Here is a 14,275-nt window from a genome sequence, read left to right on the forward strand (position 1 = left end):
TCGAGGCTCTGGTTGCTTGTGAATGGAATCTGTTAGTGTGTGGTGTGCTGTCTTGGTCACATCCTGGCACTTCACAAATTATATGGACAAAACTGTTAAATCTATGATTTTTTATCATCATGTTTATGATCTCTCACATTTTAAAAATCTTTTAGTGTGGGCCAGCCTTAAAGAGAAAATTGCATATGTTTTTTCTCCCTGTAATGGAAAATTAAGGATGACATTGTCAACTCTTAATGGCTAGCACAGTTCCATTAATTTTCCATTGATGACCATTTGTGCTATGTGTCATGATTCTGCCATATAGTCCTTGTGTTTTTATTAGGCCACATTTACACATAGCCGGGTATTTAGAGAAACGAATATTTCTCCCCCTCCGTTTTCAAAAATAACATCGTGCACACAACATCGTTTTCAAAAAAGTTGTCGTTTACATCAACCCGCATAAATACGCCGTCGAGCAACATCATAATTATGCCAAACCTATGGGTGGCAGTGTAGGGAGAAGGATAAAGCCATGCAAGCCAATCAGAATCCTCAAAATCGACAACAACGAATAGCACGAGCGACTTCCAGTTCCTTTCAAAACAACAGACATGGCGCGAGATTCGTTTGTGTGGACCTATGGTGTGGACAGACAACGAAGCAAATGCAAACAGGCCAAAAACGTTTGCACAAAAGTAAAAATGAGTACCACCTTAACAGCATCCATGATCAAATAGTAGCCAAACTCTAAACATAGGGCGCTCACATGATGTAAGCATATTCTGACGCATAATGTGACGTTTGAGAACCTAAAACCCCGTTTCTCCCAGTTGACACGGCAACACATAACCGGCGTTTTCAGAAATCTCCACTTTGGCCAGAGTTTTTAGAAATAATCATTTTCTGGGATAAAAACGGCGTTTTCGTGTAAATGACAGGCCAAAACGCAGGGAAATATCTGCGTTTTCCCATCGTGTAAACGGGGCCTTAGTCTTGAGGCAGGAACATGACAGACCCATGTTTTATGTGCAAACACATGGTCTTTTGTTGGGCCATGTGCTTGTGTTGTCTCGTCATCTAGCCCCGCCCTCCTTGTTATCCTCGTTTAGTCATTATTGCTTCCCCATTATCACCTGTTTCCTTCATTAGTTTCTCTCTATTTAATCCCCTCGTGTTTGTTGTCCTGGGTCGGTTCATTGTCAAACTTTGTCAAGCACATTTGTGAGTATCCTGTCAAGAGTTGTCATCTTGTTGAGCTATTTCTTGTATCAGCTGTCTGTTTTCTTCTAGTTATCTGTCTTAAGTCGTAGTCTAGTTAGTCACCATTGTCCTGTCTTGTTTTGCCCCCTCGTGGGCTTTGTTTTCCCTATTATTTGTATATAATAAACCGTGTGTTGTGACTACTGGCTGCGATTGTGTTCATCACCCTTCCAACATCATACCACTATGGGCATGAATGATACTTCAAATCAAGCAACTTGATAAGGAGAGGTGTTCTGTTCATTTTAATCACATAGACTTATTCACAGTGTCATATCTAGGTTTTAGCATATTAGAGAGTATAATTGGGATGGGCTCTTTTGACTTAGATGATTAAGCAACCACCTAGCAACATGATAAAAAAAACACTGAGAACACCTCAGCAACGCCTTGGTAACCACCCACAAAACTGTAGTATTGATGGTGGCGAGTTTAGCACGGTCTAGCACCACTAATTTTTCTTTAAAGTATGTCAAAACGTATTATAAAATGGCTAGTTCTGATCCTTGATTATGATTGGCTGAGCAGCATTCAAAGGTGTTGTAAAATACTCTATAAACACATGTGACCTCATAAAATCAGTATTACTGCACTGCTTCTCTGTGTGTTTCTTGACAACACATTGCTGAAGAAGTACATTGCTTGAACGAAGTATTATTTGTTATCAATAGATTATGAATTTTTTGTTGCTGTAGCGTCATGCCTGACAACTGCCCTTATAAGCTGTTCTAAAATCACTGTAAACCACAGCTTCATGGGGTTTATTTGAGGCTTTAACCCATCTAAACACACATGTAGTTTGTGTTACCCTATGTAATTAGAACTGTAGTCCAGCCCTGTCGTGAAGTGCTGGGTATTTAATAATAGGGAAGGGAACAGCTCTACGCCCATGCCTGTTTTTCACCCATCAGTGTTTCAAGGGTGGGTAGCGTTTAACATGCACTCTTATCTCATTGCCACCTGGTTGTTTCATCCTGCTAATTGTCAGGCTTGTCTAAAAGTCCCTTAGCCCCCGGCTGTTAAAGTTGCATGATCCATCTGAATAGCACATGACTGCAACACTAGGAATATCACTGAATCAATTCACTTGAGTTAGGAGTGATCCTGTGCAAATGGAAAGTGTTCTGCCCTCCACAGATCAGAAACAGACTTATTTAGTTTCTACTTTATGAAATTAAGGTTCAGGTTTGTTAACTGTTTACAAATGAAAACTTACTGTAATGTGTTATTTTATTCATTCATTCAAGCATGGTGCGATCAGTGACATGTAAACACGAACGCGAATGTATATGTAATACATGAGCATTGTGTATACTGTATGTATATGAATCTTTGTGTCCTCAAAGCAAAGCTAATATTATCTTCTTTATAACAGGCGATATAGCTACCTTGCACAGGGGAACCCCACTGTATGGACAGCCATCCTGGTGGGGCGATGGGGATGCAGATGATGAGAATTCCTTTAAACAAGAGAATAAAATATCTGGAAAGAAGCAGGAGAACAGTGGGACAGGTAAGACATCCCAGAATCCTTTTAAACACTCTCTGTTTGCTCAAAATATAATTTTAATTTGGATTGTTTTACTAGAATCATTTGTATTTTTGTCTTCATTTGTTTTGTTTTTCATTTTTTTTATTTGTTTCCATAAAATTATTTTTGTCATAATTTGTTTTCCATAAAAAAATATAATTTTATCAAATTAATTTTATGAAAAGTCTCTTATGCTTTCCAATGCTGCATTTATTTAATACAAATAAATTGAATAATTCATTCCTGTGATGCAAAGCTGAATAATCAGCATCATTACTCCAGTCTTCAGTATCACATGATTCTTCAGAAATCATTCTAATATGCTGATTTGCTGCTCAAGTTACAATTCGTATTATTATCAAATATAGAAAGGACAAAAAACTATATTTATTTGAAATAACAGAAATCTTTTGCAACATTCATTTATAAATGCTACTGTCACTTTTGATCATTTTAAAGTGTCCTTACTGAATAAAAGTATTAATTTCTTAAAAAAAAACATCTTACTGACCCCAGACTTTTGAAAAGTAGTGTATCTTCATTTAAGTTTGTATTAAGTACATTTATCTTGTTTTTAGGATATTTAGGTATTTTACTGGAAAATAAGAAAAAAAAAAATATATATATATATATATGTCAATCCTTACATATGTCTATGTGTCCAGAACATTTCTGATTCATAAATGGCAGAGAATAAGTAATTTTTCCACAAACTGCTTAATTAGACAGCCACATGGAGATGTTCCCTAACACAGTTTGAGCAGATGTAGACCAAAGAGGACAGTTGTCTCATACAAAGGGTTTGTATTGTTTGCTGTTTAATCCAGGAAAAGAGCGTAAAATATACTGCTGATTGAAACTGGCATGTTGTAGTGTGCTTTGATCCAGGGGTCTGGAATCCCATTAACTTGCTCCGTATAGGAGTAATGGGATTGTAGATTACTGAGGCTTTACCACAGCAGGACATCATGCGTTTGCTACCGACACTAAACTCGACAATTTCACTCAATATACAGCAAGGAAAAACCTGTTGTGCCCTTCATCATCACACCATTTTGGTTTATGCGAAGTCAGACTATCAGATCTAGATAATGTAATTCTAGCCCGGCTTTGTCCAGCATGTAAACATGGCCTCAGCATTGTTCTCTTGCTCCATGGTAACAGGTGACATGTTTTATCCGATTCCATCAAATATTCGATTAAGTATTTGGTCATACTTGAACAGAGAGTTTGCCCAATGTAACCCACTGTAGCTTGATTATAACTGCACATGGAAATGTACTGAATGAGTGCTACATGTCTAGATTATGAACAAGATATAATAACAGTTATTTGACAAAGATAACCATAAACATTAGTTTTTTAGGTTTATTTTTTTATCATGTGTACTATTTTTATCGGTGACCCCAGAATAGACCATCAAAGATCTTAAAGCACTCGTGCCCTTGAGCCCTCTTAATTTATTTAACTCAAAACAGCAACGTCTCTGTCCAAAGACACAAAATCTACTCCCAGAAGAAGCCTTGTTCCTTTATGAGGGAATGTTGGGTAAATATATCTCGAAGGGGTAGTGCTGGCACACTGAATGGCATTGTTTGACAAAACCTTGCAGTCTTGTTCAGGCAATGAAGATAGACTCAGGTTCAGGAGACGGCAGAGTTGGCAAAGGTTCCAAATGAATCAGCCTTATTTGTTTCAGACTTGATAAACCTCAGTGCTGCCACACACAGAGAGAGAGAGAGAAAATCATTCATGCAACAGTCCACCACATCAAAGTTCCAACACCTCCCAGGGCTATTTTAGGCAGCAGTCAAGGCTGGTTTTTCGAAGGCAGGGACTCACAGGCCCAGCGTAGGAAAGGAAGAGGAAGAGAATGTAAAGGGAACCGTCTCCCTTAAGAAGTGAATAGGTTCATTTGTAGACCGGCCCAGCCCCCTCCATCTCCATTGTCACGGAGGCGTGTTTGCTTTCTCTTCTGTGACACCAGCGCCGTTCATCACAGAGGCAGCCACACATGCTAGATTTGTAAGTATTTTGAGTATTTGAGTTGTTGTACTTTATCAAACATAGTTAATTGAATGTTAACTTGCTAGAAAACATGTATAAGACCTTGTGCTTCGTTCGATTTTTCTTTGGTTTCTTTGGTTATACTAAGCAGATTCACAGTATTTAAGTAAAGTTGAATTCTATAGGTTAGTGCTTTTCTGTTGACTGGGTAGTTGTATTTTCTAGTTTACCAGAGATTTAGTTAAGCTAAAGGAGGGGAAAAAGTAGCATTTTTGCTTTGGCTTAGAAGAGGAAGTGCAAAGTATTTTTAAAAATAGGAAGTTTCAGCTGCACTCTGATTGGTCAGAGGATTAACTAGACATACATTTAGGGGTGTAATTGTGGAGATTTAAGTTTTTTTTCAGTGTCTACATTAGAGTTGTTTTTTTTAGACGCCATGTCAAGTTAAAAGTAGTTCAGCTCTGAAAAGTTGCTTTGCTCCATTCTGTTGTGTTCCACCTAGTTAGTTTTGAACACAAGAACACATCCTGTGTGAATGACCCTTATGAAAATGTTGAAATCCCATCTTGGTTTGTTTGTTTGGTCTTAATGTAGACAAAAGCTCTAAATCCTGCTTTGCACAAATAGATACAGGCATACAGTACTTGTAAATGTAGGGCGTTCAGTCAGAAATTAATACTTTTATTCAGCAAAGATGCATTCAAATAATAATGCTGTTCTTTTGAACTTCCTATTCATCGAAGAATCTTGAAAAAAAAAAATAATTAAGCACTATTAATATTAAACGCTCTTCAACATTGATAACAATAAGAAATGTTTATTTAGCTGCAAATCAGTATATTAGGAATGCAATGCTAATGGCTGCTGAAAATTCAGCTTTTCCATCACAGGAATAAATTACATTTTAAAATATTAAAAAATAGAAAATAGTTATTTTAAATTGTAATAATATTTCACAATATTACTGTTTTTACTGTATTTTTGATCAAATAAATGCAGCCTTGCTGAGCATAAGAGACTTCTTTTGAAAACACTACAAAATAAATCTTACAGACCTCAAACCTTTGAATGGTTTTATACAGTTAAAGTAACACTAAGTAACTTTTCAACCTTCATAATATATTTCCAAAATCCTTGTGATGGTACATCGACTTAAAATAGGTTGAATGACACGTCTGCCATAGCCTGACGGGGTTTGTATAGTTTTTAATCGTACTTTTAAACTTCGGGGTTCGGGTAGTAACACCCGCGCACAGAAAGAACTACAAAATTCGCCTGCTTTACGGCATAGGCTACCTCACTTCCCCCAACACGTCCTCACATGCTGTTGGACTTGTAAGTATATTGCTTATATTGTATATCACTCGGACAAGCACCTGGCGTTCTTGTTGATGGATTAGTAGACATCTTCGGAGGCTAGCTGTGCTTGTTCGATGTCCGACGATTTGTAACGCGTTGTGTTTATTCACCAATCGAACTCGTGTAACTGTCTGTCACACGTTCTACCGTCCACAGCATTACTTGATAGACAAAAATAGGACAAGAATGAGCGTCAAACAGAAACAACCCGCTTACGGGGTGTTCGAGGCGCACATACAATACAGACTGCCGAAAGTTAAACAGGGCGCGCGCAGCTCTTAAAGGGGCCACACCTTATTTCCACTCGTTACAGCTTCTATCCGACTGAACGGGGACCGGTATACAGGGGGGAGGGGATCAGGCCGTGAGTGAAGAGACTGCTCTGCGTGAGTGGTATTTACGACAGTAACGTTAAATACAAGTAGTCCACAGCGACTCTAGGGGTCGTTGTTTGACCAAAACGGAAATCCTACATAGTGGGGCTTTAATATTTTAACCACAAGCTTAATATTTAATACTCTGTGTGTGTGTGTATATATATATATATATATATATATATATATATATATATATATATATATATATATATATATATATATATATATATAATATTTATACCATGGGCTGTTTAAATACTCGATTCTGATTGGCTGGGAAGGTGTGCAGTAAAACCGTTTAATGCACAGGTAGTTCCAGTCAGTTTGATTACAGTTCGAAATTAATCCGCTACATTGGTAACCATAGTAACACAGATACACTTGCAAGCAGAGTGAGAGACACATAATGAAAACATTTATTTAGGTAGGCTAAATGGATGATTTTTTCATATCGTTTAATTTGTATGGTGAATATGGCAACTCTGAGAAATGGGCCCAGGCACAAGACGAAATAGAAGACTTGGAGAAGACGTTGAATGACAAAAAGCGGCACAAAGAATTAACAATAAATAAATGACATGATTAGTTCAAATAAAGATTGCCTTGTCACTGTCAGTGTTGCCTGTCATTCATAAATAATTTTAATAAATCCATTAAAGAATTTATGACAAAAATTGCCATAAATAAGATATAGTTCATAGAAATCTCCGTCTCTGGCGACCTTAGGGTTGAGAACCTCTGATCTATATATCAGACATATCAGATTTTTTTTCTCTTAAGCCAGCTAATAGAATGAAAATTGGTAAAATGGTGTAGCATTTGTCAGACTGTTTGTCACTTCCAGAATTTAGCACCATGTCTAGGGTGTCAGAGCATCTGTCCTCAGCCAATTATGTTGTTATAGTGCCATTAGCCGTCCCATTAATTCTTGTCATGTGACAGACATTAAACAGTGGCTTTGTCCTGACAGTGATTCAAATCCACAGTCTTGACATTTATAGCTAGCTGATCAGATTTTGTTCGCTTTGAGGCTGTGACCCTTAACTCATAGATGATGCTTATTTTTCTTCTCTTTTTTTTTCTGTGGCCCCACAGAGAGCAAAGAGACCAAGCGGGGTGATAAATCAAAGGAAAATGGTCTGGGGCCTGTAGGCGCTGAGCCCAGCTACTTTGAGATTCCCAACAAGGAGGGACAAATGGCACAGAACAGCATCCATGAGATCCCAACAAAGGACACTGAGGGCGCTGGGGCTGCAAAATCAGACACTGGCAATGCCTCCGCACAGGCCAACACCTCATTCACCATTGAGTTTGATGATACTTCCCCAGGGAAGGTCACCATTAAAGATCATGTGTCTCGTCTACGACCTAAAAAATCCCCTCACGTTGGCGGTAAAGACCTCAGCACCCTACAGGCAGCCATCATGGCCTCTGAGAGCAAGGTGGCTGACTGGCTTGCCCAGAATGACCCTCCTCTAGTGAGGCGTGAGTCCACAGAAGAGGACAGTAAGAGCATCAAGAGTGATGTGCCTGTTCACTTCAGGAGGCTTAAAGGTACGCCATTACACATATATTTATTCATTTAGCAGATGCTTTTATCAAGCCACCTTATTAAAGTGCCCCTGTTATGCTATATTAAAGGTTCCTCATTTTGTTTTAGAGGTCTTGTACAATAGGTTTACATGCATCAAAGGTCAAAAACACTTACATTTTTTCATGATATACATTGCACATCACTTCATTTCTCAATCTGAAAACGTTTAGTTCAAAGATTCAGTCTCTCTAATCCCTTCCTTTCAGTGAGCCTACTCTGCACATATTGGTCAAACGGCCCAGTTTGTTGTGATTGGTCTACTGCTTGCATGCCTTTTACATGTCGACCTCACAAACCAAACTCTTCCAGGCCTCAGCCACAACTACAGTGTTTGAGGGCGGATCAAAGTAGACGTTGTTTGCGGGCAGCCAATGAAGACCAAAGGCTGGAATTATGCACATTTTTTACTTTGTTACATGGTGTGTAACAGGAAGTGAGACTTGAATAGAGTGTTGCAGGTATGACATCACTTTGTTGGCCAAATCGTGGAAGTGAGTTAGCATTTTTAGCACTTCCGGTTCCATCGTCCCGAAGTCAATGTTTTTTTTTTGAATGGGGTTTGGTTAAATGGCTGAAATAAGGTCTGTGGTGAACACAAGCTCAAGACACATTCACAATTTGTTCTACGACATAAAATACATTAGTATTACCCTATTCGTGATTTTTTTTTAAGCTGTTGCGTGTCTTGAAAAAGGCGGTTGCTAAGTAGTGGCTAATTGGGACTACAGAGGCTGTCGAGGAGATTAAACGTCATCACGCCGAACAGGTAACAAGCTTTTACAGCCTTGTTGTGCTTATAATTGTGCTCTAATAAACTATTCTAACTCAAACGTTCTAGGAATTTGTTTTTAGATACAAACTGAAAGAGTTGTTGGAAGCTTAGGACTGTGGTGTAGTCCGTTTATAGCCTACCTTTAGCTTTTTACTTCTGGCGACTGCATTTAGGCTTAAAAATTCATACAAGTTTCAAAGTGTTCATCTGTGATAATTATCTTGATGGACAAAACGTGCATCCTAAACTTAAACTAAACTAAAAAAAGTATCATAAACTTCTGTTGATCACAGAGCTTGTTTTTAACAATAGTCCAAAAGCCTATGGGAAAATCCCATTGGATTTTTTTTGTTGAGATAACCAGTGTGATGCTAACTGCCGGTTGGCCTTCAAAGTGATGTCATACCTGCACCACTCTGTTTCGGACAACTTGTTTCAGCAGTTCAGAATCGATTATTTCTTTTAGACAATATTTTTTATTTGTCATGCACTTTGGTATTTAAACCTTTTACATTCACAAACAGCTATATTACCAGTGTTGGGAAAGTTCACTTTCTACATGAACTAGTTCAAAGTTCAGTTCACAAATTTTAAAATGAACTAGTTCAGTTCATAGTTCATATACTCAAAATTTTGAACTAAGTTCACAGTTCCAAAAATGAACTAGTTCGTTCTTTTTTTCCATGTTGCTGCAAGATATTATTTTTCAAAATTATTGCCACAGCCCACATAGAAGAACCACAGACAATTATTTTATCAGTTTTAACACTGAAGCTATGCGTCAGATTTTTCCCATCCTCACTGACCTTGTCATAAAACTCGTTTAAATGATCATACGACGCCTCCTTGCTTCTTTTTGTTTTGATTTGATTTGTAACGTAAGTGATGAGTCGTTCATGAACAATCCATACATTGCATCTGTCACGTGACAAATGAACGAAAGACTCGAGGTAAAGTAATTATATGTTCCCTGTAAACGATTTTTGACTGCATTATAATGATTTCTTAATTCAGAATATGATCAAGATGGCGTAGGTGGATGTGTTCGGGGAATTTGCCAGTTAATAGTATAACATTAGTGGTGTAGTCTACGTGATACGCAGGTATACGCCGTATACCCACTAGAAAAGGCCAAGGATTTGCGTATACCCACTTAAAAAAAAGCGTGAGGATACGTATCAACTTCGTTTTGTGTCAGAACTTTCACACTTTCATTCATAAATTCACCCAGTCAGTGTTTGCGAAGCGACGGATCGAATCGCGGAATCCAGTCACAAATGGAACTTGCATTTGGCTATTTTTGAATGAATAAATCTAAAGTAGCTGCTGTACAATGAATAAAATCTCGATATGGACTAGTAGTGTCTATGAATATTAAAGCTAAAAGAGACTGCAATTGTTCTACGCGTCTCTGGGAATGAGCGCTCAATGTGTGCTCCACTACACACACACACACACACACACACACACAGAAGCACGCGTGACTCACGCCCGTGGTGTTTTCAGCGTTTCACTGTATTCAGACATGATGTAAGCTACACATATGCATTTCATCGCAGAGCTGCTATGAGAGTCACTTGATGAGAATTTCACCATTTCATTTGATAAAACTATCGTCATTCATTCGTTTCATATACACACAGAAACTGTAATGTCTTTACGACTACCTGTCAAAATAAAAGTTCTGTATAACTTGAAGAAATTATAACAGAAATATATTACTATTGCACAGAGTATACTTCAGGCCTAATAATAATAATAACAATAATAATAATAATAGTTTATTAAAACACATGTTTATCAAATGTTTATCAAATGTCTACAACCCACCAAAATAAAAGTTCGGTCTAACTCAAATTAATTAAGGAATTGCACAGTAAAATGTATTTTAAAATATTTTTTTTTTCTAAAAGTAAATTTGTATTTGTGCCTATAATGTTTTTTTTTAAAAATTGTTGATAATTGTCAACTGATAAAACCTGTGCTTCAGGGACCATATTCATATAACATATAAGGCTAAAGGTAGCTCTTAACTGACTGAGTTAGATGGTGATTAACACTACTAAACAGTAGAAAATCAGTCCAGTCTCCCCAGCTGTAAATGTCATTGGCTGTCAAAGTCTTGTGTTGCTTATAATAAATTGACATGTTGATAACACTTATTATTTCATAATTCTCTCAATTACATGTCAATGCATACTGTATGCATTAGTGAGTGTGGTGGTGCTTATGGGGTGACGCTCTGGGATGGGTGAGTATGCGGCGGCGGGGTGGGGTGGGGTGGGGTGCCATAGCAAAATACCAGAGTAGTTCATCTTTAGAACAGAAAAGTGCAGAAAAGTTTGTTAGTGTTTCAATGGAACAGTGTGCCTAAAAAATGAAAATTCTGTAGCAGCTAAATATTTTCTTGCTCTTCTGTCATTTCAAATCAATATTTTTTCTGTGGAACATAAAAGTAAATGAAACATTATGAAGCAGTTCATAGTGACCAGGGACCAAAATGAAGCAGCAAGAAAACATAAATAACCACCATTTAAATATGCAAATAGTCTTCTGAAGGTTTCCGATTGCATTATGTGATGATCAGTCCAAAATTTAAGACATAAATTCATTTTTAGCCCACATTTATGTCCAGAACGAAAGAATGTGTTTTGGCCTCCATGACACCATTTTGTCTGAAGGGTTAGACACAAGCCATTCTCTGTGAATAATAACTTGTGTCTATTTACCTTGAAATATAGAGTAAAACTGTGTTAAGAACTACTTTTATGGTGAAATCCCCAGGTCATTACAGTATAAACTGTCAAGAGCTGCGAAAGAAAATCTTCCAAAATGTTAACGTTGATGTTCCACAGAAAAAATAACATATGAGGCTGGGTAGGAAATTTCCTCGTGAATTTAATGTCTCAAAGCCATAAGGGAGATTTTAATAGTCAGTTCATAATGAATGTACTCAGAAGAGATGAGTATATGACAGAGGAAGTTTAGTGCCTTATTTTGGGAGCCCTGAAGGGGAAAAAATAGCTTTGACTTTTCTGTCAGCTTGAAGCTTCCAAAGATAATGCCTGTTTTCTTCACTCTGTTTCAAAAATGTATATGAGCAGTGATGTGGAGTCATGCATTGTTTTTTTTATTTATAATTTTTTTTACATTTAATACAATTAAATCACCTCTGAAATCTTATGGCCTTCCACTCCTTTTCATTAGCTGTACTGCAGACTTTCAAAAATGTTCTAAATTTCTTAAGGCTGTTAAAGGGATGCAATAATGATGACATCAGCAGATTCATGTACTGAACTCTCCAGCCGGTAGACAGGTCGTGTAGCGTCAGCTGCATTTCCCATTCCAGAGGATTATCTGCCACCTAGCACTTTTAAAACCCTTTTTTCCCTTGCACCCACTGACAGAGCTTAGCAAAGATTGCGGTTAACGCTCGACTTTCTCCTTAAACTCTCCTTAGGGAGCCATTTTTCTAGCCGTAGCAGAACTGCATCGTTTTACGTTCTATTGATCAGTCTGTGTGGTGATTTAGCTAGGCTTTGAGATCTACATTTATACAAGACCTGATTTAAACAAAACAAAATCATCATCTCCTTCAATGGGATGCTTCCCTTCGGTAGGATTTTTCTTTGTGAAAGCTTCAGCATGTCGCTTCGGGACAGGAAAGCCCGCTCAGCTCGCCATCGCTTGATTCTGTAATGTAATGGGTGGTAATTTATGAGAAGCGTGTGCTTTGCAGCCAAAGGAGTGCGTTTAAATTTGAGAGCGTATGAATCCACGTGTGAGCTCTAAGCAGGACTGATAATTGGGGAAGGCTGGTGGACTATGCGGTCTATCCAGTCTCAGGCGTGGTTCTTTTAGTGCTTGTGTTTGCGGTTGTCTTTTGGAAGCTGCATTGGTGCTGTTTGTTTTGTTGGGTGCGATCTGAGAACTGGTGAGTTCAATTGTTCTTTCGATTGTCCAGCAGTGAGTTAGATTTTTGTTTTGATCATTTGAGGGATTTGTTTCTTGTTTGAGGTGGGAAAATAGTGTAATGGAATTTGGAGAACTGGAGAGATTTTTCATTTAAAATTCATGTAAAATATGACATAAATATTCAAATTCATGATCTCAGCAGAGTTGATGTAGTTTTTCATTTAGTATTTTGGTTTTGAATTTCAGTTTATTTTTAGTTAGTTTTAATGGTGTTGAAACTTTTCATTTAAAAAATGTTTTCAGTCTAGTTTTCCATTGTACCATACTCAGTTATACATTTTATTTAAGTGTGTATGTTATTTATTGTTTGAGGACATTTTGAGAACTAATTGTCTTCTTGTTTTCTTTGTAACTTTAAGCTGCACATTATTTGTTGCAACCACTTTGCTGCACTCTATTTTATTATTGTGGTGTCATTGATTTCAGATTTACCTACTTGCAAAAAGCAAACTTTGGTTGGTTGGTTGTTTTACATGTTGATCAGATGCCCCTTCCTGTCTTATTGGGCAGAATAGACACAGTCTGAAGTCAGGCTTGAGAGTTCAATTAAAAACAGACCATACCATTTTTTTATTTTTTTATCCGTAAGTCTAAGTTTTCGTTAGTTTTGTTTTGTTTTCATCTTCATAATAGTTTAATAATAAAGTTGGATCTCAAATGATTAAGTAGATACTCTACTGTTTGAATTTGTAGTCCGTTTTGTAGTGAGATTTGTTTTTAAAGATGTCTCCTATGTTCACCAAGGCTCCATTTATTTGAACAATATAACAGTAATATTGTGAAATATTACAATTTAAAGTAACTGTTTTCTATTTGAATATATTTTAAAATCTGATTTATTCCTGTGATCAAAGCAGAATGTTCACATGATCCTTCAGAAGTCATTCTAATATGATGATTTAGTGCTCAATAAACATTTCTTATTAATAGCAATGTTAAAAAATCAGTTTTGCTGCTTCCATGATACAAATTTTCAGGATTCTTTGATGAATAAAAAGTTCAAAAGAGCAGCATTTATTTTGTAACATTAGATAATGTTTTACTGTCACTTTTATTTATATAATGTGTCTTTGCTGAATAAAAGTAATCATTTATTTTAACTCCAAACTTTTGAACGGTAGTGTACAGAGCTTGAACAAGAGGCAGTGAAACAATCATACAGGTGAATTCCTGTGTTTGTATAATTTAATACACATGTTTGTTTTGGTGTTATCGTGTTATAGTTGGAGTAAATGCAGTCTGACTCATAGAGGGCTGGTGGGGCCAGCTCTCCTCGTTCAAAGAACATGCTGTGCAACACAGAAGAGCTGCTTTGTTTCACGCTCTGTGCGTGAAAGGCCACTATCGGAGTGGTGTAGTTGTTTCTCCCAGTCTCTCAGAGCAGAGGCTGTCACTTCTGACTGCATGCTGCTTCC

The 14,275-nt window shown here is 37.3% G+C and overlaps 1 protein-coding gene across 8 annotated transcripts in view; it reads left to right on the forward strand.

The window, feature by feature from the left end:
- Positions 1-14,275, forward strand: part of cep170aa (centrosomal protein 170Aa) — a 46,134-nt gene that overhangs the window by 17,540 nt on the left and 14,319 nt on the right. For all 8 annotated transcript variants that reach the window (XM_084391779.1, XM_084391780.1, XM_084391781.1 and 5 more), the window contains 2 exons: positions 2,621-2,758; positions 7,615-8,073. In XM_084391779.1, the coding sequence (XP_084247905.1) occupies positions 2,621-2,758; positions 7,615-8,073 (597 nt within the window). The remainder of the gene's footprint in view (positions 1-2,620; positions 2,759-7,614; positions 8,074-14,275) is intronic.

Source organism: Rutilus rutilus (assembly GCF_951802725.1).
Source record: "Rutilus rutilus genome assembly, chromosome: 20".
Classification (NCBI taxonomy): domain Eukaryota; kingdom Metazoa; phylum Chordata; class Actinopteri; order Cypriniformes; family Leuciscidae; genus Rutilus; species Rutilus rutilus.